Raw genomic sequence first — 26,318 nt, 5'->3', positions numbered from 1 at the left:
AACCCCAGGAAATGTGGTAAACAGGTCAGCCCATGCGGAAGTTACAATGTTTGTGGACGGAAGTCCGTTCCCATAATGCCACGCGGCCGGCTGCAAAAACCTTGCCACATGCGACCCAAAATGGCTGCACATAAATTGTGTATTTGCGTGTTGTTATATATATTATAATATATTGTGTGATTACGGCGGAGAAGAAGCCTTGCAGTTCGGGGAAGACGTCGCTGACGTCTTGTCAGGAGAAGACGATTGCTGTGACAGTGTTTTAAAGACATGCGGTATAACAATCGGATGGAATTTGTCGTGCGATTGACGGGTTTCATGGCACTTGCTGAAGTATTGGTCAAAGGTCAATCTGGTCTACCATGAAGAGCGGCCACTGGTGGTGGGAGCAAGTTGCTATTAGAAAAAGCGAAAGGGAGCTTTCTACTCTGCGACAGTTTTTTTCTTTCTTTTGAGAACTGTAATTGAATGGACTTTTGTGTCCGTGTTTTACCCAGAGGTTTTGTATTGGCGTTCATCTCAATTTTTGCCTGTTCACACTATAGTTATTTCCCGGGAAATTCCCGGGAACTTTTGGTTGATCTGTTCACACTACAAAAATACTCCCGGGAATTTCCCGGAAAATGATGTTTTCCCAGGAAAAAATTCACCCTGCTCAGGGGCAGGGTTAAGGGAATCAACCCTGGGGTAAGGCCTAGACATTTTCTGAATGGCATTTTCGAAGGATTGCATAATAACGTCCATGATGTTAGGGCCAAGATAATTAAAGGTTTTATAGAAAAAAACACCGCATGGTCGATTTTGCACAATCTGACAATAGCAGTAGAAAGCAGACGAAGCAATCTTCCCTTCCAACATCAACAGTGCTGTTTTCCCATCGTGCAAAAAAAGAACACTGAATAGGCTTTAACCCTATATTGGCCAGCATTTTTTTCATGGCTTCATAACGACTTTTAAATGTATGTTTCTTCTAAAAAGAAATGTTTGCAAGAGAACACTTATGCAATAGAAAATATTTAGGCCTTGAAAAACAAAACTAGTATCCTACCGACCTAAAGTCTTTTTTACCCAAGGTTTTCAGTTTTTTTGCAATGGGCAGGGGTCCGTTCATACCCAGCACCACGCAGGCAGTCAGCCAATTTTGAGAAAACTTTCCCGTGTCTTGTAGGCCTATGCCCATCTAGCTGTTTTTGGACTGCATCGTCGGCCCAAAATGCAACTAGTTTCAAAATGTCATCATCACTCCATCGGTCACTTCTACCCATCGTAAGAAATTGAGCAACAAATTGAGCTAAAATATTTACTGTCAGGTTGTAGACAGCAATGTCGACCGATGAACTCAAATCTGACTCTGGACAACACAAGTCCACCAACGGCCAAGTACATGTAAAAATACGAAATACCATACACACATGGCGTGTGTACGAGAAGGAAGCTTGTTCACGCCAACTATTTAGGTGTTCGGGCCAACAGCCCGGAACACCTCTTATTTTTGTTCGTTTTTTTTAGGTGTTCGGCCACCAGCCGAACAACTATTGTTATTGTTCTGTTTTTTTTTTTTTTTAGGTGTTCGGCCACCAGCCGAACAACTATTGTTATTGTTCTGTTTTTTTTTTTTTTTTTTTAGGTGTTCGGCCACAAGCCGAACAACTATTGTTATTGTTCTGTTTTTTAGGTGTTCGGCCACCAGCCGAACAACTATTGTTATTGTTCTGTTTTTTTAGGTGTTCGGCCACCAGCCGAACAACTATTGTTATTGTTCTGTTTTTTTTTTTTTTTTTTTTTTTTTTTTTTTTTTTTTTTTTTCTGCGTGTTCTTCTCCTCGAACGTTCTCGCGCGATTTTCGCAAAAACTAAAGCTTGTATGAACCTGAAACTTACCATATATATTGATCTTAATGAGTAGACGAAACAGCAACATTTTTGGAATGATGACGTCATTGATGACGTCATTACGTTCAAAAAAACGCTAAAAATTGGAGAGTTCATATCTTGAGAACTACAAATGCCACACACAAGATATTTGGTGCATATAAAAGGTCTTGTAATTAGCTACAAAAGTCGTGCACAACATGACCTCATGTGACTTTTACTTCCGGTTGAAACAGGAAGTTCAAAATTTCAAAAGTTCATATCTCAAGAACTATATATCATATTCGCAAAATTTGAATATCAGTTTGAAGATCAGTTATCCTGCTCAAACTTTTGCACAAACATAATGCCAGTTGAATTTTGCCTTCTGGTCGTAAAAGCGCGCGTTTGTGTTGACCTCCATTCATTACGCGTAGAAACCAGATAGTATCGCCATTCATGTATGTGAATGCTACTATTGTATTGTGGGTGTGTGGGTGTGTGTGCGTGTAGTTCATGTAGGCCTACATTGTATCCATGCTCTACGACAAAACAGCACTGCGTGGCTGTGGGCATTACGGGTTGTGTATACACATGCAGACTCCGTTGAAGGCGCGCGTAATTCAAATTCCACTACGCTGGGATTCGCCTCATCTTTCTTCGTGCGATTTTGAACAAAATGTTAAACTACTATGAACTTGAAAATTATCATAAACATGAACCTTCATGAGTAGATGAACCCGCAACTTTTTTGGAATGATGACGTCATTGATGACGTCATTACGTTAAATAAACGGTAAATAATTGAAAAATTCATATCTTGAGAACCACAAACGCTACGTACAAGATTCTTTCACTACATGAAACCTCTAGTAATGTTCTACAAATGTTGTACACAACGTGACCTCATTTGACCATTCACCCGAACACCCTGAGTTTGTACACAAACTCTCAATTTCTAGTTTTTTTTTTTTTTTTTTTTTTCTGCGTGTTCTTTTCCTCGAACGTTCTCGCGCGATTTTCGCAAAAACTAAAGCTTGTATGAACCTGAAACTTACCATATATATTGATCTTAATGAGTAGACGAAACAGCAACATTTTTGGAATGATGACGTCATTGATGACGTCATTACGTTCAAAAAAACGCTAAAAATTGGAGAGTTCATATCTTGAGAACTACAAATGCCACACACAAGATATTTGGTGCATATAAAAGGTCTTGTAATTAGCTACAAAAGTCGTGCACAACGTGACCTCATGTGACTTTTACTTCCGGTTGAAACAGGAAGTTCAAAATTTCAAAAGTTCATATCTCAAGAACTATATATCATATTCGCAAAATTTGAATATCAGTTTGAAGATCAGTTATCCTGCTCAAACTTTTGCACAAACATAATGCCAGTTGAATTTTGCCTTCTGGTCGTAAAAGCGCGCGTTTGTGTTGACCTCCATTCATTACGCGTAGAAACCAGATAGTATCGCCATTCATGTATGTGAATGCTACTATTGTATTGTGGGTGTGTGGGTGTGTGTGCGTGTAGTTCATGTAGGCCTACATTGTATCCATGCTCTACGACAAAACAGCACTGCGTGGCTGTGGGCATTACGGGTTGTGTATACACATGCAGACTCCGTTGAAGGCGCGCGTAATTCAAATTCCACTACGCTGGGATTCGCCTCATCTTTCTTCGTGCGATTTTGAACAAAATGTTAAACTACTATGAACTTGTTGAACAAAACTAACGCTTGTATGAACTTGAAACTTACCATGAACATAAACCTTAGTGTGCAGACGAAACAAAAACTTGTTTTGGAATGATGACATCATCGATGACGTCATTAAGTTAAATAAACGGTAAATAATTGAAAAATTCATATCTTGAGAACCACAAACGCTACGTACAAGATTCTTTCACTACATGAAACCTCTTGTAATGTTCTACAAATGTTGTACACAACGTGACCTCATTTGACCATTCACCCGAACACCCTGAGTTTGTACACAAACTCTCAATTTCTAGTTTTTTTTTTTTTTTTTTTTTCTGCGTGTTCTTCTCCTCGAACGTTCTCGCGCGATTTTCGCAAAAACTAAAGCTTGTATGAACCTGAAACTTACCATGTATATTGATCTTAATGAGTAGACGAAACAGCAACATTTTTGGAATGATGACGTCATTGATGACGTCATTACGTTCAAAAAAACGCTAAAAATTGGAGAGTTCATATCTTGAGAACTACAAATGCCACACACAAGATATTTGGTGCATATAAAAGGTCTTGTAATTAGCTACAAAAGTCGTGCACAACGTGACCTCATGTGACTTTTACTTCCGGTTGAAACCGGAAGTTCAAAATTTCAAAAGTTCATATCTCAAGGACTATATATCATATTCGCAAAATTTGAATATCAGTTTGAAGATCAGTTATCCTGCTCAAACTTTTGCACAAACATAATGCCAGTTGAATTTTGCCTTCTGGTCGTAAAAGCGCGCGTTTGTGTTGACCTCCATTCATTACGCGTAGAAACCAGATAGTATCGCCATTCATGTATGTGAATGCTACTATTGTATTGTGGGTGTGTGGGTGTGTGTGCGTGTAGTTCATGTAGGCCTACATTGTATCCATGCTCTACGACAAAACAGCACCGCGTGGCTGTGGGCATTACGGGTTGTGTATACACATGCAGACTCCGTTGAAGGCGCGCGTAATTCAAATTCCACTACGCTGGGATTCGCCTCATCTTTCTTCGTGCGATTTTGAACAAAATGTTAAACTACTATGAACTTGTTGAACAAAACTAACGCTTGTATGAACTTGAAACTTACCATGAACATAAACCTTAGTGTGCAGACGAAACCAAAACTTTTTTGGGAATGATGACATCATCGATGACGTCATTACGTTAAATAAACGGTAAATAATTGAAAAATTCATATCTTGAGAACCACAAACGCTACGTACAAGATTCTTTCACTACATGAAACCTCTTGTAATGTTCTACAAATGTTGTACACAACGTGACCTCATTTGACCATTCACCCGAACACCCTGAGTTTGTACACAAACTCTCAATTTCTAGTTTTTTTTTTAGGTGTTCGGCCACCAGCCGAACAACTATTGTTATTGTTCTGTTTTTTTTTTTTTTTAGGTGTTCGGCCACAAGCCGAACAACTATTGTTATTGTTCTGTTTTTTTTTTTTTTTTTTTTTTTTCTGCGTGTTCTTCTCCTCGAACGTTCTCGCGCGATTTTCGCAAAAACTAAAGCTTGTATGAACCTGAAACTTACCATATATATTGATCTTAATGAGTAGACGAAACAGCAACATTTTTGGAATGATGACGTCATTGATGACGTCATTACGTTCAAAAAACCGCTAAAAATTGGAGAGTTCATATCTTGAGAACTACAAATGCCACACACAAGATATTTGGTGCATATAAAAGGTCTTGTAATTAGCTACAAAAGTCGTGCACAACGTGACCTCATGTGACTTTTACTTCCGGTTGAAACCGGAAGTTCAAAATTTCAAAAGTTCATATCTCAAGAACTATATATCATATTCGCAAAATTTGAATATCAGTTTGAAGATCAGTCATCCTGCTCAAACTTTTGCACAAACATAATGCCAGTTGAATTTTGCCTTCTGGTCGTAAAAGCGCGCGTTTGTGTTGACCTCCATTCATTACGCGTAGAAACCAGATAGTATAGCCATTCATGTATGTGAATGCTACTATTGTATTGTGGGTGTGTGGGTGTGTGTGCGTGTAGTTCATGTAGGCCTACATTGTATCCATGCTCTACGACAAAACAGCACTGCGTGGCTGTGGGCATTACGGGTTGTGTATACACATGCAGACTCCGTTGAAGGCGCGCGTAATTCAAATTCCACTACGCTGGGATTCGCCTCATCTTTCTTCGTGCGATTTTGAACAAAATGTTAAACTACTATGAACTTGAAACTTATCATAAACATGAACCTTCATGAGTAGATGAACCCGCAACTTTTTTGGAATGATGACGTCATTGATGACGTCATTACGTTAAATAAACGGTAAATAATTGAAAAATTCATATCTTGAGAACCACAAACGCTACGTACAAGATTCTTTCACTACATGAAACCTCTTGTAATGTTCTACAAATGTTGTACACAACGTGACCTCATTTGACCATTCACCCGAACACCCTGAGTTTGTACACAAACTCTCAATTTCTAGTTTTTTTTTTTTTTCTGCGTGTTCTTCTCCTCGAACGTTCTCGCGCGATTTTCGCAAAAACTAAAGCTTGTATGAACCTGAAACTTACCATATATATTGATCTTAATGAGTAGACGAAACAGCAACATTTTTGGAATGATGACGTCATTGATGACGTCATTACGTTCAAAAAAACGCTAAAAATTGGAGAGTTCATATCTTGAGAACTACAAATGCCACACACAAGATATTTGGTGCATATAAAAGGTCTTGTAATTAGCTACAAAAGTCGTGCACAACGTGACCTCATGTGACTTTTACTTCCGGTTGAAACAGGAAGTTCAAAATTTCAAAAGTTTATATCTCAAGAACTATATATCATATTCGCAAAATTTGAATATCAGTTTGAAGATCAGTTATCCTGCTCAAACTTTTGCACAAACATAATGCCAGTTGAATTTTGCCTTCTGGTCGTAAAAGCGCGCGTTTGTGTTGACCTCCATTCATTACGCGTAGAAACCAGATAGTATCGCCATTCATGTATGTGAATGCTACTATTGTATTGTGGGTGTGTGGGTGTGTGTGCGTGTAGTTCATGTAGGCCTACATTGTATCCATGCTCTACGACAAAACAGCACTGCGTGGCTGTGGGCATTACGGGTTGTGTATACACATGCAGACTCCGTTGAAGGCGCGCGTAATTCAAATTCCACTACGCTGGGATTCGCCTCATCTTTCTTCGTGCGATTTTGAACAAAATGTTAAACTACTATGAACTTGAAACTTATCATAAACATGAACCTTCATGAGTAGATGAACCCGCAACTTTTTTGGAATGATGACGTCATTGATGACGTCATTACGTTAAATAAACGGTAAATAATTGAAAAATTCATATCTTGAGAACCACAAACGCTACGTACAAGATTCTTTCACTACATGAAACCTCTTGTAATGTCCTACAAATGTTGTACACAACGTGACCTCATTTGACCATTCACCCGAACACCCTGAGTTTGTACACAAACTCTCAATTTCTAGTTTTTTTTTTTTTTTCTGCGTGTTCTTCTCCTCGAACGTTCTCGCGCGATTTTCGCAAAAACTAAAGCTTGTATGAACCTGAAACTTACCATATATATTGATCTTAATGAGTAGACGAAACAGCAACATTTTTGGAATGATGACGTCATTGATGACGTCATTACGTTCAAAAAAACGCTAAAAATTGGAGAGTTCATATCTTGAGAACTACAAATGCCACACACAAGATATTTGGTGCATATAAAAGGTCTTGTAATTAGCTACAAAAGTCGTGCACAACGTGACCTCATGTGACTTTTACTTCCGGTTGAAACAGGAAGTTCAAAATTTCAAAAGTTTATATCTCAAGAACTATATATCATATTCGCAAAATTTGAATATCAGTTTGAAGATCAGTTATCCTGCTCAAACTTTTGCACAAACATAATGCCAGTTGAATTTTGCCTTCTGGTCGTAAAAGCGCGCGTTTGTGTTGACCTCCATTCATTACGCGTAGAAACCAGATAGTATCGCCATTCATGTATGTGAATGCTACTATTGTATTGTGGGTGTGTGGGTGTGTGTGCGTGTAGTTCATGTAGGCCTACATTGTATCCATGCTCTACGACAAAACAGCACTGCGTGGCTGTGGGCATTACGGGTTGTGTATACACATGCAGACTCCGTTGAAGGCGCGCGTAATTCAAATTCCACTACGCTGGGATTCGCCTCATCTTTCTTCGTGCGATTTTGAACAAAATGTTAAACTACTATGAACTTGAAACTTATCATAAACATGAACCTTCATGAGTAGATGAACCCGCAACTTTTTTGGAATGATGACGTCATTGATGACGTCATTACGTTAAATAAACGGTAAATAATTGAAAAATTCATATCTTGAGAACCACAAACGCTACGTACAAGATTCTTTCACTACATGAAACCTCTTGTAATGTTCTACAAATGTTGTACACAACGTGACCTCATTTGACCATTCACCCGAACACCCTGAGTTTGTACACAAACTCTCAATTTCTAGTTTTCTGCGTGTTCTTCTCCTCGAACGTTCTCGCGCGATTTTCGCAAAAACTAAAGCTTGTATGAACCTGAAACTTACCATATATATTGATCTTAATGAGTAGACGAAACAGCAACATTTTTGGAATGATGACGTCATTGATGACGTCATTACGTTCAAAAAAACGCTAAAAATTGGAGAGTTCATATCTTGAGAACTACAAATGCCACACACAAGATATTTGGTGCATATAAAAGGTCTTGTAATAAGCTACAAAAGTCGTGCACAACGTGACCTCATGTGACTTTTACTTCCGGTTGAAACAGGAAGTTCAAAATTTCAAAAGTTCATATCTCAAGAACTATAATATATCATATTCGCAAAATTTGAATATCAGTTTGAAGATCAGTTATCCTGCTCAAACTTTTGCACAAACATAATGCCAGATGAATTTTGCCTTCTGGTCGTAAAAGCGCGCGTTTGTGTTGACCTCCATTCATTACGCGTAGAAACCAGATAGTATCGCCATTCATGTATGTGAATGCTACTATTGTATTGTGGGTGTGTGGGTGTGTGTGCGTGTAGTTCATGTATGCCTACATTGTATCCATGCTCTACGACAAAACAGCACTGCGTGGCTGTGGGCATTACGGGTTGTGTATACACATGCAGACTCCGTTGAAGGCGCGCGTAATTCAAATTCCACTACGCTGGGATTCGCCTCATCTTTCTTCGTGCGATTTTGAACAAAATGTTAAACTACTATGAACTTGTTGAACAAAACTAACGCTTGTATGAACTTGAAACTTACCATGAACATAAACCTTAGTGTGCAGACGAAACCAAAACTTTTTTTGGAATGATGACATCATCGATGACGTCATTAAGTTAAATAAACGGTAAATAATTGAAAAATTCATATCTTGAGAACCACAAACGCTACGTACAAGATTCTTTCACTACATGAAACCTCTTGTAATGTTCTACAAATGTTGTACACAACGTGACCTCATTTGACCATTCACCCGAACACCCTGAGTTTGTACACAAACTCTCAATTTCTAGTTTTTTTTGTTTTTTTTCTGCGTGTTCTTCTCCTCGAACGTTCTCGCGCGATTTTCGCAAAAACTAAAGCTTGTATGAACCTGAAACTTACCATATATATTGATCTTAATGAGTAGACGAAACAGCAACATTTTTGGAATGATGACGTCATTGATGACGTCATTACGTTCAAAAAAACGCTAAAAATTGGAGAGTTCATATCTTGAGAACTACAAATGCCACACACAAGATATTTGGTGCATATAAAAGGTCTTGTAATTAGCTACAAAAGTCGTGCACAACGTGACCTCATGTGACTTTTACTTCCGGTTGAAACCGGAAGTTCAAAATTTCAAAAGTTCATATCTCAAGAACTATATATCATGTTCGCAAAATTTGAATATCAGTTTGAAGATCAGTTATCCTGCTCAAACTTTTGCACAAACATAATGCCAGTTGAATTTTGCCTTCTGGTCGTAAAAGCGCGCGTTTGTGTTGACCTCCATTCATTACGCGTAGAAACCAGATAGTATCGCCATTCATGTATGTGAATGCTACTATTGTATTGTGGGTGTGTGGGTGTGTGTGCGTGTAGTTCATGTAGGCCTACATTGTATCCATGCTTTACGACAAAACAGCACTGCGTGGCTGTGGGCATTACGGGTTGTGTATACACATGCAGACTCCGTTGAAGGCGCGCGTAATTCAAATTCCACTACGCTGGGATTCGCCTCATCTTTCTTCGTGCGATTTTGAACAAAATGTTAAACTACTATGAACTTGAAACTTATCATAAACATGAACCTTCATGAGTAGATGAACCCGCAACTTTTTTGGAATGATGACGTCATCGATGACGTCATTACGTTAAATAAACGGTAAATAATTGAAAAATTCATATCTTGAGAACCACAAACGCTACGTACAAGATTCTTTCACTACATGAAACCTCTTGTAATGTTCTACAAATGTTGTACACAACGTGACCTCATTTGACCATTCACCCGAACACCCTGAGTTTGTACACAAACTCTCAATTTCTAGTTTTTTCTGCGTGTTCTTCTCCTCGAACGTTCTCGCGCGATTTTCGCAAAAACTAAAGCTTGTATGAACCTGAAACTTACCATATATATTGATCTTAATGAGTAGACGAAACAGCAACATTTTTGGAATGATGACGTCATTGATGACGTCATTACGTTCAAAAAAACGCTAAAAATTGGAGAGTTCATATCTTGAGAACTACAAATGCCACACACAAGATATTTGGTGCATATAAAAGGTCTTGTAATTAGCTACAAAAGTCGTGCACAACGTGACCTCATGTGACTTTTACTTCCGGTTGAAATCGGAAGTTCAAAATTTCAAAAGTTCATATCTCAAGAACTATATATCATATTCGCAAAATTTGAATATCAGTTTGAAGATCAGTTATCCTGCTCAAACTTTTGCACAAACATAATGCCAGTTGAATTTTGCCTTCTGGTCGTAAAAGCGCGCGTTTGTGTTGACCTCCATTCATTACGCGTAGAAACCAGATAGTATCGCCATTCATGTATGTGAATGCTACTATTGTATTGTGGGTGTGTGGGTGTGTGTGCGTGTAGTTCATGTAGGCCTACATTGTATCCATGCTCTACGACAAAACAGCACTGCGTGGCTGTGGGCATTACGGGTTGTGTATACACATGCAGACTCCGTTGAAGGCGCGCGTAATTCAAATTCCACTACGCTGGGATTCGCCTCATCTTTCTTCGTGCGATTTTGAACAAAATGTTAAACTACTATGGACTTGAAACTTATCATAAACATGAACCTTCATGAGTAGATGAACCCGCAACTTTTTTGGAATGATGACGTCATCGATGACGTCATTACGTTAAATAAACGGTAAATAATTGAAAAATTCATATCTTGAGAACCACAAACGCTACGTACAAGATTCTTTCACTACATGAAACCTCTTGTAATGTTCTACAAATGTTGTACACAACGTGAACTCATTTGACCATTCACCCGAACACCCTGAGTTTGTACACAAACTCTCAATTTCTAGTTTTTTTTTTTTTTTTTTTCTGCGTGTTCTTCTCCTCGAACGTTCTCGCGCGATTTTCGCAAAAACTAAAGCTTGTATGAACCTGAAACTTACCATATATATTGATCTTAATGAGTAGACGAAACAGCAACATTTTTGGAATGATGACGTCATTGATGACGTCATTACGTTCAAAAAAACGCTAAAAATTGGAGAGTTCATATCTTGAGAACTACAAATGCCACACACAAGATATTTGGTGCATATAAAAGGTCTTGTAATTAGCTACAAAAGTCGTGCACAACGTGACCTCATGTGACTTTTACTTCCGGTTGAAACCGGAAGTTCAAAATTTCAAAAGTTCATATCTCAAGAACTATATATCATATTCGCAAAATTTGAATATCAGTTTGAAGATCAGTTATCCTGCTCAAACTTTTGCACAAACATAATGCCAGTTAAATTTTGCCTTCTGGTCGTAAAAGCGCGCGTTTGTGTTGACCTCAATTCATTACGCGTAGAAACCAGATAGTATCGCCATTCATGTATGTGAATGCTACTATTGTATTGTGGGTGTGTGGGTGTGTGTGCGTGTAGTTCGTGTAGGCCTACATTGTATCCATGCTCTACGACAAAACAGCACTGCGTGGCTGTGGGCATTACGGGTTGTGTATACACATGCAGACTCCGTTGAAGGCGCGCGTAATTCGAATTCCACTACGCTGGGATTCGCCTCATCTTTCTTCGTGCGATTTTGAACAATTAATGTTAAACTACTATGAACTTGAAACTTATCATAAACATGAACCTTCATGAGTAGATGAACCCGCAACTTTTTTGGAATGATGACGTCATTGATGACGTCATTATGCTCAGACACACGTTAAACACTAGAAAATTCATATCTTGAGAACCTCAAATGCTACATACAAGATTCTTTCACAACATGAAACCTCTTGTAATGTTCTACAAATGTTGTACACAACGTGACTTCATTTGACCATTCACCCGAACACCCTGAGTTTGTACACAAACTCTCAATTTCTAGTTTTTTTTTAGGTGTTCGGCCACCAGCCGAACAACTATTGTTATTGTTCTGTTTTTTTTTTTTTTTTTTTTTTTTTTTTTCTGCGTGTTCTTCTCCTCGAACGTTCTCGCGCGATTTTCGCAAAAACTAAAGCTTGTATGAACCTGAAACTTACCATATATATTGATCTTAATGAGTAGACGAAACAGCAACATTTTTGGAATGATGACGTCATTGATGACGTCATTACGTTCAAAAAAACGCTAAATATTGGAGAGTTCATATCTTGAGAACTACAAATGCCACACACAAGATATTTGGTGCATATAAAAGGTCTTGTAATTAGCTACAAAAGTCGTGCACAACGTGACCTCATGTGACTTTTACTTCCGGTTGAAACCGGAAGTTCAAAATTTCAAAAGTTCATATCTCAAGAACTATATATCATATTTGCAAAATTTGAATATCAGTTTGAAGATCAGTTATCCTGCTCAAACTTTTGCACAAACATAATGCCAGTTGAATTTTGCCTTCTGGTCGTAAAAGCGCGCGTTTGTGTTGACCTCCATTCATTACGCGTAGAAACCAGATAGTATCGCCATTCATGTATGTGAATGCTACTATTGTATTGTGGGTGTGTGGGTGTGTGTGCGTGTAGTTCATGTAGGCCTACATTGTATCCATGCTCTACGACAAAACAGCACTGCGTGGCTGTGGGCATTACGGGTTGTGTATACACATGCAGACTCCGTTGAAGGCGCGCGTAATTCAAATTCCACTACGCTGGGATTCGCCTCATCTTTCTTCGTGCGATTTTGAACAAAATGTTAAACTACTATGAACTTGAAACTTATCATAAACATGAACCTTCATGAGTAGATGAACCCGCGACTTTTTTGGAATGATGACGTCATTGATGACGTCATTACGTTAAATAAACGGTAAAAAATTGAAAAATTCATATCTTGAGAACCACAAACGCTACGTACAAGATTCTTTCACTACATGAAACCTCTTGTAATGTTCTACAAATGTTGTACACAACGTGACCTCATTTGACCATTCACCCGAACACCCTGAGTTTGTACACAAACTCTCAATTTCTAGTTTTTTTTTTTTTCTGCGTGTTCTTCTCCTCGAACGTTCTCGCGCGATTTTCGCAAAAACTAAAGCTTGTATGAACCTGAAACTTACCATATATATTGATCTTAATGAGTAGACGAAACAGCAACATTTTTGGAATGATGACGTCATTACGTTCAAAAAAACGATACAAATCGGAGAGTTCATATCTTGAGAACTACAAATGCCACACACAAGATATTTGGTGCATATAAAAGGTCTTGTAATTAGCTACAAAAGTCGTGCACAACGTGACCTCATGTGACTTTTACTTCCGGTTGAAACAGGAAGTTCAAAATTTCAAAAGTTCATATCTCAAGAACTATATATCATATTCGCAAAATTTGAATATCAGTTTGAAGATCAGTTATCCTGCTCAAACTTTTGCACAAACATAATGCCAGTTGAATTTTGCCTTCTGGTCGTAAAAGCGCGCGTTTGTGTTGACCTCCATTCATTACGCGTAGAAACCAGATAGTATCGCCATTCATGTATGTGAATGCTACTATTGTATTGTGGGTGTGTGGGTGTGTGTGCGTGTAGTTCATGTAGGCCTACATTGTATCCATGCTCTACGACAAAACAGCACTGCGTGGCTGTGGGCATTACGGGTTGTGTATACACATGCAGACTCCGTTGAAGGCGCGCGTAATTCAAATTCCACTACGCTGGGATTCGCCTCATCTTTCTTCGTGCGATTTTGAACAAAATGTTAAACTACTATGAACTTGTTGAACAAAACTAACGCTTGTATGAACTTGAAACTTACCATGAACATAAACCTTAGTGTGCAGACGAAACCAAAACTTTTTTTGGAATGATGACATCATCGATGACGTCATTAAGTTAAATAAACGGTAAATAATTGAAAAATTCATATCTTGAGAACCACAAACGCTACGTACAAGATTCTTTCACTACATGAAACCTCTTGTAATGTTCTACAAATGTTGTACAAAACGTGACCTCATTTGACCATTCACCCGAACACTCTGAGTTTGTACACAAACTCTCAATTTCTAGTTTTTTTATTGATACTTCTTCTTCTTCTTCTTCTTCTTCTTCTTCTTCTTCTTCTTCTTCTGTACGTCCCTTGTCCCCCTACAAAAACATCTTTCCAAACATCGTATGAACTTGAAACTTCACTCACAGTTAGATATTTATTAGGAGAAGAAACCGTGAGATACGTCATGATGACGTCATCAATTCTTGAGTTATGAATATTCAAAGTTTATTAATTCAAAAAATCATAACTTTTGATCTACATGAGGGATTTTTACAATCGAAACATCATCGGAATCGTCATTGAAAACTCCGTAAACGCCCCACAGACATGACCCCATTTTGATGTTGTCTTCCGGCTCAAAAGAGAGGTTGAAAATTTTAAAATTCACGTCTAAAGAACAACGTAAATCCCCATTGGTATGTGCATAAACATTGCACGTAGGCATACACACAACGTGTAGTGTATTAGCGGTGCAGCAGAGCACGCTCCAGTGATCTCCCATTCTGCTTATTAGCGGCGATTGTCCGCTAAAAAAATCACACTTCCCAAGCACATATAAAGTTGAAACTTCACACATAGTTAGATATGTATAGGAGAAGAAACCGTTTGAGTTATGTCACGATGAGTTATGTCATCAATTCTTGAGTTATGAATTTTCAAAGTTTATTATTTCAAAAAATCATAACTTTTGATCTACATGATGGGTTAAAAACTCCGTAAATGCCTCGAAGACGTGATCCCATTTTGAGCTCGTCTTCTGGTTCAAAATCGAGTTTGAAAGTTCACAATTTCTTGTATAAAGAACTACGAAATTTCCCCATTGGTTGTGCGTAACACTTGTGGCGTACACGTGTAGTGTATTAGGCATAATTTATTTGGTGGCATGCTGCCAAGTTTGTTGTACTCTGTGCCATAGCGTGATATGCATAGAGCTATAGCTATGCAGAACGCTGCGAAAACGATTTCGTTTCAATCTTCAGCGTCAAATTGTTCAAATGTTACCCTTCTGATGGCTTAGTGGTCAATGTGGAATTAAAGACGGAGTTTCGCTGAGATGGCCACCTACTTCAGTGATTCATGGGACTTTTAATTATGTGAGAAAACAACAGTACAAAATGACGAACATTGGTCATGTTTTGGTTAAACACCTAGAAGAATAGAGACGTTACATCGATCGACCACTCCCCCCGGGTGAAGGGCGTTTTGGGCCCACGGAATTCACGTCAGTATTACGATATCTATTACTTCTTGAACTTAGCATAATCATCAATGGTTTTGATTATTTGTTAAAACAACTATCCAAGTTATTTTGAGTTAAATATTTTGAAGAAAAAAAATCTCTGAAATAACATAAGCCCTTTCAAACTTTCTCTAGTAGGAAAGGACGTTACGTAAACTAATCTATTTCTACCTCCATGCACAGAAATGGATGTTACCATACAAAACATTCAAAGAAAACAGAATGGTTAAAGCATAAGGCCCAAGCAATTAGGAGTGGTCTTGCTAAAATAAACTGCCGGATTAAACAAAACTTTAGTACAAACAAATCAATAAAACAATCCAGATTTTCATCTTCTTCTTCTCTTCGTCCCTTGTCCTCGAACAAAAGCACACTTCCCAAACTCGTATGAACTTGAAACTTCGCACATAGTTAGATATGCATTAGGAGTGGAATAATGTGTTAGTTAGGTCATGATGACGTCATCCATTCTTGAGTAATAAAAATTCAAATTATTATTTAAAAAAAATCATTATTTTTGATCCACGTTTTTTTTTTTTACTTCTTTTTTAAAACATTATCAATAGAGCGCGAAAAAGCTTCATGAAGAATAGTCTTCGTTCAAGGCGGTTAAACATACATGCCCCTTACAGTCTTTTCTTCAGTCGTCAGTCAATATTTCCTAAGTTCATATTTCCTAAACTACATAAGCTATTTTGACAATCTGTACATCATATGAAAGGGCTTTACGTACTTGACAGAAATTGATATGTTGGTGAACTTTCGTTGACCTATTGACCTGTTTAAACGGGAAGTGACTGTGAAATGATTTGAAAGGGCGTGGTTTATTGTCTTTTAGGTCGAAATAAACATCCTTTGATGCTTTACCATCACACCATACAAGTCTGGCAAAGGTCTGGTTTAAAACAAATATTACCGATGACGTCACCAAACATACACTTTTACTAGATGACGTAATCATGTAGTTTTGACAGTTTTTGTAATTTGAATCATTTATTACAAATCTTGAGAACAAAGCAAGGTGTAATATTTGTTATTTAATCCAGGCTTTTACTCCCGGAAACCGAACACCTTGAGTTTGTTCACAAACTCTCAATCTCTAGTTATTCTATTCCTATTCCATTCACGTGGTCAATTTTTTTAATTCATATATTTATTTGTAAATTACAGATGTGTTTCACTTTTATTTTCGTACCTAAACGTAAACACTTTCAGAAGGAGAAAACAAAAAAGGGCTATTGTTACCACGCGAATTATTTGGCGCGCTATTTTTGACGTCTGTGACCTTTCGAGATTAATGACGTTTCAACACAGTGGAAGCAAAAGGTGGGGTAAGTTAGACCCGCTTTCGTTCTCACTAGCTACTTTTCCCGGGAAAAACGTTTTTCCCCGGGGTTAACGCCTTTAACCCTACCCCTTAACTGGGTTAATTATTTCCCGGGAAAATGTTATTTCCCGGGAATTTTTTTGTAGTGTGAACAGATCGACTAACATTTCCCGGGAATTTCCCGGGAAATACCTGTAGTGTGAAAAGGGCTTATGAAATGTTTCTGGGTCAATATTAGGCCAGTTCAAAGCAGTTACTTGGACCATGGAGCTGTGTTTGGACCCATTTAGCATGAAATGATTCAAAAGAGATCAAATAATGCAGTACAAGTTTGCTGTCAACAACATATTTTTTGCCATGTGTTACTCTTGATACAAAGTTTTGCTTAAAGACTAAAAAAAAAATGAAGAGGTATTGAAGAAGAAATTAAGAGTTATCATTTACTAATGTTAGTTTTGTTTCCATTCTTGTCCATTCGATTTCAGAACTATAGGCCTAAGGTCAAGAAGCTGATAATAGTTTTTGTATTTATTTTAAACAAATCAATTAGTTAATGTAAAATAACGATTCACACAAGTATTTGCAACCATCAATATGCCAAGAGTGATTTACATGTACCATAATTGTTTGCTTAATTTAAACTGACTGATCATGGTAACTAATATTTTCCTTAGTATGTGTTAAGGTTTCATAACGTTTAAGTCTTCCAGTCTGTGGAGAATAAAGAACAAATAGTTACGAAAGACAGTGCCATTTAAGTAGTTCCACTGGGCAAAAAAACGTACCATGCATTGAAAAATAAATTTAGGAGGTCTACAGCAAAACTGACTTGAGATTTGAAAAGAAATATGAACCAGTTTTTGATCCTTTTGAGCGGAAAATAAACATTGTTTTGTCAACTGCATTAACACCCATGAGATGTAAACATTGAAATCCAAAAAAGTCTCGATGTTTCAAACAAACTCTACAACGAACAAACGATGTGCCCTTGAATTTCTAGAAGGAAAAAAGATCGTCATGTTTGCCGCCGTCGAGTTGGGAAAAACTGCGGAACCAATCTACAAAGCAACTGCAGAATGTATGCGGTAAAAGGTGCACTGCACCGCGTGTCACACAGTTACTGATTCTGACGTCATAGTAGAAAAATCCAGAGCGCGATGGTTTGTAGGATCGTGGAGATGAGATTGGTACCTAAAATAATTGAAACGAAAACGCGTGTGAATTCGCCTCTATCATACCACGCGTGCATTGAGTTCATGCTGCCTGCTGATGACGGTCGATGACGTGTAATTTGCACGTGCGTTGTGTAATGTGTGTTTTGTGCGTTGTGTTTTGTATAGTCGCAATGTGGTCAGGGTTTTCGAGGCAACTTCGAGTGATTGTTTTATGGTTGCGTCGTTGAAATTTTGATTCAAAAAGTAGGAAATCTGGTAAAGCCAAATCTAATCTTACTCACTGCTGTTTTTAAACTGTTCAACAACAACAAAATAATAAAAGAAGTTCAGTAATTTTCACTAAAATCATTTAACAGCACGGCTTCACCCAAGCCGTGCATCAAATTTTTGCCCGTGTTTTCAGCCCAACTGACCGTGCCAACACGGCGTGCACGGCTCGCTAGCTAACACGTTGCTTGACCCCCACGACCACCTCTACCTCCTCCTCTCTTTTGTCCTTGACCTCCCTGACCTTGATTCCCACCTCTGTGACCTTGACCTCCTCTGTGACTCTTTCCTCCTCTTCCTCCTCTTCCTCCTCCTCCTCCTCCTCCTCCTCCTCCTCCTCCTCCTCTATGTGGCTCACCAGATACTCCACCAGGCACCGATGTTTGTTGCATATACATCAGCGGTAGAGGGGGGTATGTGGCTTGGGGTACGTTCCCGCCTTTCATACCACCTCCCGATACGAGATTTGGGCCTTTTGTACTGCCAGTTTCTGCTTCACTTGTTTTTTCTTGACTACATTTTTTCTTATTTTTTGGCTTAGCATTACCTTTTCTGGGACCACTCGGTCTTGGCCAGCCTTGAACTTCCTCCTCAGCCCCGACAAACATAGGGTACTGCACCTTGCTCGGGGTGTCGAGCATCACATGTCGTTTGTCTCTATAAGATGACAATGTTTCCACGAGACTTTTGGATTGATCCAGAACGTCGATCTTGGTGGTACCTTTAGCATGTTGGGTCAGGTCAAGTAGGTCTTGAGTGTGCTCTTCAAGACTGCACTGATACTCCTTGATAAGGGCATCTTTGTTGTTGAGCATCTTCATTCCCTCCTGGCGACACACCTCTATCTCGTTAATCACCTGGTCGCAGCGTTGATTTAGATTCTCCACTGTGGCAAGAAGGACCCCTCTCGACTTCTTGGTGAGCTTGATCAGCCCCTTGGCGAGCTGTAACTCCTTCTGATTGATCTGCTGCCTCCAAGTGTATGCCTCGTCAAGATTGGTACACTTGTGGTCTGGTCTTGGGTGGTCGACCACAGTGCAGTCACGGCATATCAGAAGCTCACAAGTGGAGCAGTAAAACTTCATTTTTTCCTTGTGCAACTCACACATTGTCAACTCACCATCCTCTACTTCGCCCGATTTCGGAGTGCTCTCATTCTCCTCGTCTTCTGGTTCATCCACTTCATCGGCATTCAGGTTGAGTGACTCCAGAAGGCTCTGCAGAGCAAAATTCGTAGTCAGCCCATCTACTCCTTCTGATGGAACAATGGTCACATCACGACACAAGGGACAGACGATTCTAGGTTCGTTGTCGTCCAGGATTTCGTCCAGACATCCCAGACAAAATGTATGCCCACATGTGAGAAGTTAGGCACAACCAACTTTCCCATACAAATTACACATTCCAGTTGACTGGCAAAGTGGGAAGAAAGAGCAAATTCTACGGACGACATGTTCGATGTTGTACAACTTGCAATTGCACGAATATTGTAAGATAGTATTACAGTGTTTGAATTTTGTTAAAAACGCGCTTATAAAATTGGCGCGCAATGTTGATTTCTTACAAGTTCAAGTTTGCGCTATCGAATTTAATTTGCGCAGTGTATTGCCACAGACCACCAATTGGTGCAAGATATGTGAACAGATTTCCTATGGTACATGTACGAGTAGGATTCTACTCTACTCTACTCACTATATAACTGGTACTCTTCACGTCGCTGTGTTAAGCCAATGCAAAAATAACTGAGTACCAGCCATTGTTCTCTATTATACTGACTGGATAGGACATTGCGCTATGCTGCGTGCATAAACACGCGGCCGAACAATGGCGGCGCAATTCCTTCGAACGGGTAAATTAATGTGCACTTGGTCGAGTTTGAGTCTATCAGTTAAAGTTGTACTTGTGGTAGATTTTCCTCCTAAAGCTTCTGCTGGGGAACTTAACAAAGAGGTCAGGAGAGCGTCGTCTAATTTGCTAATTTTTGTAAATTGAGATTAGAAATAATAATAAGGAGATTATTAATTGATATATTGCTATCGTATTTTTGCTGAAGTTTCCCAATCAAATGGACCACGCCCATTGATAAGTATGAAAAAGTTTCTGATTGAAATGCAAACAAAGCAAATTAATGATACTGTACATTTTTGTCAATCAAATGCCCTATTAATATTATGACAATGACACATTTCTAAACAAAAACTCGGACGAGAAACTGTATTGGGATTCAGGTACATGTTTTTTTAATTCTTTCAGTTCATTGAGAAACTGACAATAAACCATATAAACTTAAAGACAAAACAAGAGTCGCTCCTATAATTTAAAATTCGAGGGGTTAGGCCTATGCAAACTAAGACTAGAGTACTACATACAAGCATATATTTAGGGAAAAGGACAAGAAAGATAACAACAATCCCAGCAGGCACACAACGTCTTTCTGACGTCATATTATGGTTGATTTTGAGTCATGACGTCAGATTACCAAAAAGTGACAAGAATCAAACGTAAACTAGACATTAAGTGTTTGTGAACAAACACGAAGCTGTTCCGTGCTGTTTTGCTTGGATTATGTGCTTCATTGCCCAAGGAATATATAACTGAAAAAAGGTTTCAAAAAAGTTGTGTAGCTCTTGTTATAAAGTCTTACTTCCCGGTTGACACGTAAGTAAAGGTCAACATGGGCCCACAGCTACCAAAGATTAATCTGCAATGCCAAGGAGACTATAAAATCGGTTGTGTAGATTTTGATATATAGTCCCACTTCCGGTTGACCCAGAAGTAGAGGTCAACTTGGGGTCACAGTTTTCCAAAGCTAATATCTATTGCCTTAGAGTCTATAACTGAAGTTTGAACATTAGCTTTTTACTTTTTTAGATATGGGCTCACTTCCGGTTGACCCGGAAGTAAAGGTCAACATGGGGTCAAAGTTGTTTCAAACTAATCGTGAATGCCCAAGGAGTCTATAACTGAACAAAAATTGATAATCTGTTGTATATAGTTCTTGAGATATGGTCCCACTTCCGGTTGACATGGAAGTAGGGGTCAACTTGAGGTCACGGTTTTTTAAAGTTAATATTTTATGCCGAAGACGTTTATAACTGAAAATATTTTGAAAATCTGCTGTATAGTTCTTGAGATATGGTGACACTTCCGGTTGAAGCGGAAGTAGAGGTCAACTTGAGGTCACAGTTTTTTCAAATTAATCTCCAACCCCCAAGCAGTGTTTAAGAACAAACAGTTGAAATGTCGGCCGTGAAGTTCTTGAGATATGATGCTGCAAAGATTTCCTAATTAATATGCAAATGAGGGTCACTGGTGGTTAATTAATAAAGAATTTTAATATGTTTTATGATAGGAATTAAGCTAAACATCCTAAAGCTTCCATTTGATATTATTTTACGTGTTTAAAAACACATATTATTGTAGGATACTCCTTTATTTTCCTACTCCTGCCGATAGGGGGCGCTCTTATGAGACGTTTCAATTGCACGATTTGTGCACGGTAATGTCTGTATCTGACTCTGTATTTGTATGTGTACGTCGCAAAGCACAAAACTGTCATAAAATGTCAAGCTACAATTTCCCCTATAGAACACGGCCCAGTTTTATGGCTCTGTCTGCTTCAACCAAACTCTGCCCATTTATTATACAACCACCATTCTTACTGTTCAGGCGCTGAAATATCCGTGCAATTAGTTCAAAGCAAAGATTACATATGAAAAGCTTCCCCGCGCACAAGCAAAAATATCCCTGCTAAGCTGTGAAATATGCAAGCTTGGAAAGCACACAAACAAAAGAAATCCCTGCTATAAGCAGTCTATTTCGCTTGACGTAAGCGCAAAATTCAATTCTTCTGCAGAGCACTGAATCTTTTTCATTAAGCAAGTTCGCATCATGACTCGACTAGTCGCACCTCAAACCTAACTACGACACTTGTCGAGATAAAATACGGATTCTCAAGATTTGTACCGCTATGTGCCGCGAGGGCAATATTAATTATGTTGCGAATGGGTGTGACTAGTGAAATTTACTACTCGACTAGTCGCACTTCAAACCTAACTACGACACTTGTCGTGATTAAGTATGGATTCTCAAGATTTGTGCCGCTATGCCGCAAGGGCGATATAAATTATGTTGCGAATAGTAGTAAGCAACACAACTGGTTCACCAAACAGGTAGTCGGGACAAATTTTTAATTATGTTGCGAATGGGTGTGACTAGTGAAATTTACTACTCGACTAGCCGCACTTCAAACCTAACTATGACACTTGTCGAGATAAAGTACGGGTTCTCAAGATTTGTGCAGCTATGCCGCAAGGGCAATATTAATTTAAGAAACACAACTGGTTCACCAAACAGGTAGTCGGCACAAATGTCCACGTGTGCGGTGTATCTCTTTACAAAATAATAGCCGATTTGTGTGTACTTGTCATCGCTGCAAACCGAGCTCTTCGGTGTGAATACACACTCGCAAATCGAGGACTTTTAGCACAGCGAGGACGTCCTCGCTTTGAAAAATTGTGATAAATGCAGCATTACAGCCAGTTTGGACGCCACTGAGATAATATCTGTCACATATCCACCCGCCAACAGAGGGCGGTGTTATTCAACATGGCTGATTAAACAGTTGTAACAGCTCAGAAGTCTCCTCGTTCCTCAATCCTTATTTAGGCCACATGCCAACAATATCTAAGCTTTTGGGTCTAATCCTCGGTTTACGTCATTTACGAGAGGAGTATGTGTGAGTTAACACAATTCTGTTGCCGGAGCGGTGGGGTTAGCACTCTTGGATGGTTACATCGCCCTCTGTTGATATGAAGTTTCCTTCTTGTAGGTAGTAGAGGCGGCCATTTCTAAATCTGAACTCATTTATGCATGACGGTTAGCTTATTCGATTTGAGTCGGGTAGCGTGGCCGGTTGCAGCTGTCATGGGGACGCATCATAAACATTGAGTGCATTGCATCCACCAGGACCCTAGAGTCAACCATTCGACCCATGGCAGCTCTCGAGAGAAGACAAGAAATGGTGAGTGATCTGAGTGTAAATAAATTTCCATGTAGGCCTAAATAAATCCTTACTGTACTGACTACATCACTATACTATATACAGTCGTTTGACCAGTTAACAATTCCTTACACTTGTCAACAAACACATAGTTAAATGATTGAGGACATGACCAATTTATGTTTATGATTGTTTCTTTCTTGTTAGTAACTAAGCCGCCACTCTGGAATTCGGAGTTAAAAGGGGAAACTAAAACATAATATAGTTTTAAACTCCATGAAAGATATTTTTCACATGAGTAAATACTCATGTTGCATATTGTATCACCCCTGCGGTATCATAGAATCGTCCAAGTGCGTTGAAAGACAACATGGCGGATATTGCCGTTCGTTACTAAATTCGGGGTCACAAACACCTTTTCTACAGTTACAAATACAATTGTTTCCACAGTTTTAAAGTGATTTGGGTGCATATGACTCTTGTGCATATATTGAATGTTTGACTTATGTTAAAATGTTCTGTGAAAGTGCACTGAAACATTGTTGTCGTGAGGGGTCGTGAGTTGTCGGTATTTAGTGCGACCCTTATGACATGTTCCACTAAACCGATCGACTTTTGTTCGATGAATAACGTATATGTGACATCATTTTTATGTCTTCTTTCTAGTATGAAGAAGGGGACAGCGTCATGGCACTGTGGCCTCCAAACTCGTCATGGTATCCAGCTGTAATCACCTCCATAACCAAAGGTATTTAAAGCCATTGCACCCTTTCGGTACATAAAAAAAAGGAACAGTTCACAGATTTACAAATAATTTACAGGGTTTACAGAAGGTAATGGTGAAAGACTTCTCTTGAAATATGAGTCCATGAAATGCTTAACTTTTTGAGACAACGGTAAAACTATATAAATTCTCGTTAACGAGAATTACGGATTTGTTATAAACACATGTCATGACACGGCGAGAGCACGTTTTAAAGATGGCACAAAGTTGTATGTTTCCCCCACCCCCCCACCCCCCAAATGAAATGAAAATTAATCAACCGTTTGCCTTTCATTTTTCAGGGAAGTCACTAATCAAGTACTGTGTGCGTTACACTGATGATGGCATCACACGCTCCTTATTTGAGCACCAGGTGAGTAAATGATGATATCATGTATGAATTCCATCGATATTAATTTAATAACATGCTATGTGTCTTCATAATATTTTATGTTCTGTACAATTGAGACGTTTTTCCAAGGTTGACGTGTTGAGGCAAACAAATGTCCTCTCTGAGTGCAAAAACACTTGCTGTTTACGGCAAGCGGCTCGCTTTATAGTAAAAGCTAGATAATAACCAATCCGTGCCACATTGAGTACAATGATCAACACAAATATGGCTCAAAATTGCGTGGTATTCGTTTTACCTCGTCGACAAACACGGTCGGCCATTTATGGGAGTTAAAACTTGGACTCCCATAAATGGCCGACCGTGTTCGTTCGCGACGTAATATGAAAACCGTGCAATTTGGAGTGATACTTGTGTGGATCATTATATTCTACTTGTAAAACATCTTTCTAACCATATGCATTTCATAAGAAACGGTTTCAAACGCTGTTCATAGACCAACTCGACCGATCCAAGGCAACGTGTTCCTTTAAGTTCTGACTAGCTTAGTGCTTATGTATTATTTGCCTATCAATTTAAGGGCACGCTGATCCACTCAACCGTATATATTTAATTCGTGTCATAATCCTAATCATATCTCAGTGGTGTTAATTATGTCATTTATCTTTTCCTTGCTAGCTGGCCCATCAAACATCAGGTTTTCAGTCTGATACTTCAAGGTGTGTCAACCCCAACACCAATTGCAGGGATGACGATGACCCACAAGCTATTTTTCAGTCTGATCCTTCAAGGTCTGTCAACCCCAACACCAGTTCCTGGGATGACGATGACCCACAAGCTATTTTTCAGTCTGATCCTTCAAGTTGTGTCAACCCCAACACCAGTGCCTGCGATGACGATGACCCACAAGCTATGTTAGAAACTGGCGAGCTTCACCAAAGCAATGAAGCTGTAGGATGTGAAACAAATGATTCGAGTGAGAAGTGTGCCGTAACAGTCATGCAGACCGATAATGTCGGTAGACAAAGGAAATGGGACAAAAAACACTATTGCTTGTACTGTGATGAGCCTCAGGCCAAGTTACCCCATCATCTTCAGTCGCGTCACAAAGAGGAGAGGGAAGTTGTAGAGATAGCATCGGAGACCGACGTTAGTGCCCGCAAGAAACTTCTGTTATACATCCGCAATATTGGTAATCACAGACACAATTGCCAAGTCCTTAGAGAGGGAAAGGGTGTCCTTATTATAGTATACAGACCAAATCATGAGGCATCTCCACACGCATATGGACCATGCATACATTGTTATGGCTATTACGTGCGTCTTGATCTTTGGCGTCATCAGTGCCCACTTAAGCCTGCGCTCCCTGCACAGACTGATGGTAGCAGTAGGAGAGGTCGTGTTAGGGGGCGAGTAGCTAACGGGTGATTTGTTAAAACCACCCCCTGCTGGTGTATCTTTCCAGTTGAACAAGGTTCTTAGTTCTATGAGGAGAGACAATGTTGGTCTGATTGTCAAGAATGATTCTTTGATTCTGGAAGTTGCCAAACATGAATACCTTAGACTTGGCCACGATGTTACCCAACATGGCTACATTCGGAACAAACTACGAGAACTTGGTCGTCTTGTTATACAACTGAGACAAAACACCCACCAACCAAATGCATCACTGGAAGTATTCGTGCATCCCCGCCATCTGAATGATATCTTCAAGGCTGTTCATGATGTCGCCGGCTTCAGTGAAGGAAAACAGATGTATCACGTTCCATCTCTAGCACTCAAGATTGGACATTCCATCAAGAGATGTGCACTCATACTTCAAGCAAGTGCTTTAGAGTTTAATCTTAGGCAAAAAGCGGGACAGGCCGAACAG

The 26,318-nt window shown here is 39.1% G+C and overlaps 1 protein-coding gene and 2 pseudogenes across 1 annotated transcript; 2 read left to right on the top strand and 1 right to left on the bottom strand.

Moving 5' to 3' along the window:
• LOC139950945 (alkaline phosphatase-like) overlaps positions 1–26,318 on the top strand; it is a 446,069-nt pseudogene that overhangs the window by 256,462 nt on the left and 163,289 nt on the right.
• On the bottom strand, positions 17,648–19,784 carry LOC139950669 (tripartite motif-containing protein 2-like; annotated as a pseudogene).
• On the top strand, positions 23,177–26,266 carry LOC139950972 (uncharacterized). Its single transcript, XM_071949801.1, has 4 exons — positions 23,177–23,354; positions 24,000–24,081; positions 24,399–24,469; positions 25,124–26,266. The coding sequence occupies exons 1-4, from the start codon at positions 23,325–23,327 to the stop codon at positions 25,871–25,873; spliced, it is 933 nt and encodes a 310-aa protein (XP_071805902.1). The 5' UTR covers positions 23,177–23,324; the 3' UTR covers positions 25,874–26,266.

The sequence above is a fragment of the Asterias amurensis genome, chromosome 18, assembly GCF_032118995.1.
Source record: "Asterias amurensis chromosome 18, ASM3211899v1".
In the NCBI taxonomy this organism is placed as follows: Eukaryota; Metazoa; Echinodermata; class Asteroidea; order Forcipulatida; family Asteriidae; genus Asterias; species Asterias amurensis.
Note: the sequence above shows the minus strand (reverse complement) of the source record. Positions and strands in the feature narration are given on the sequence as shown.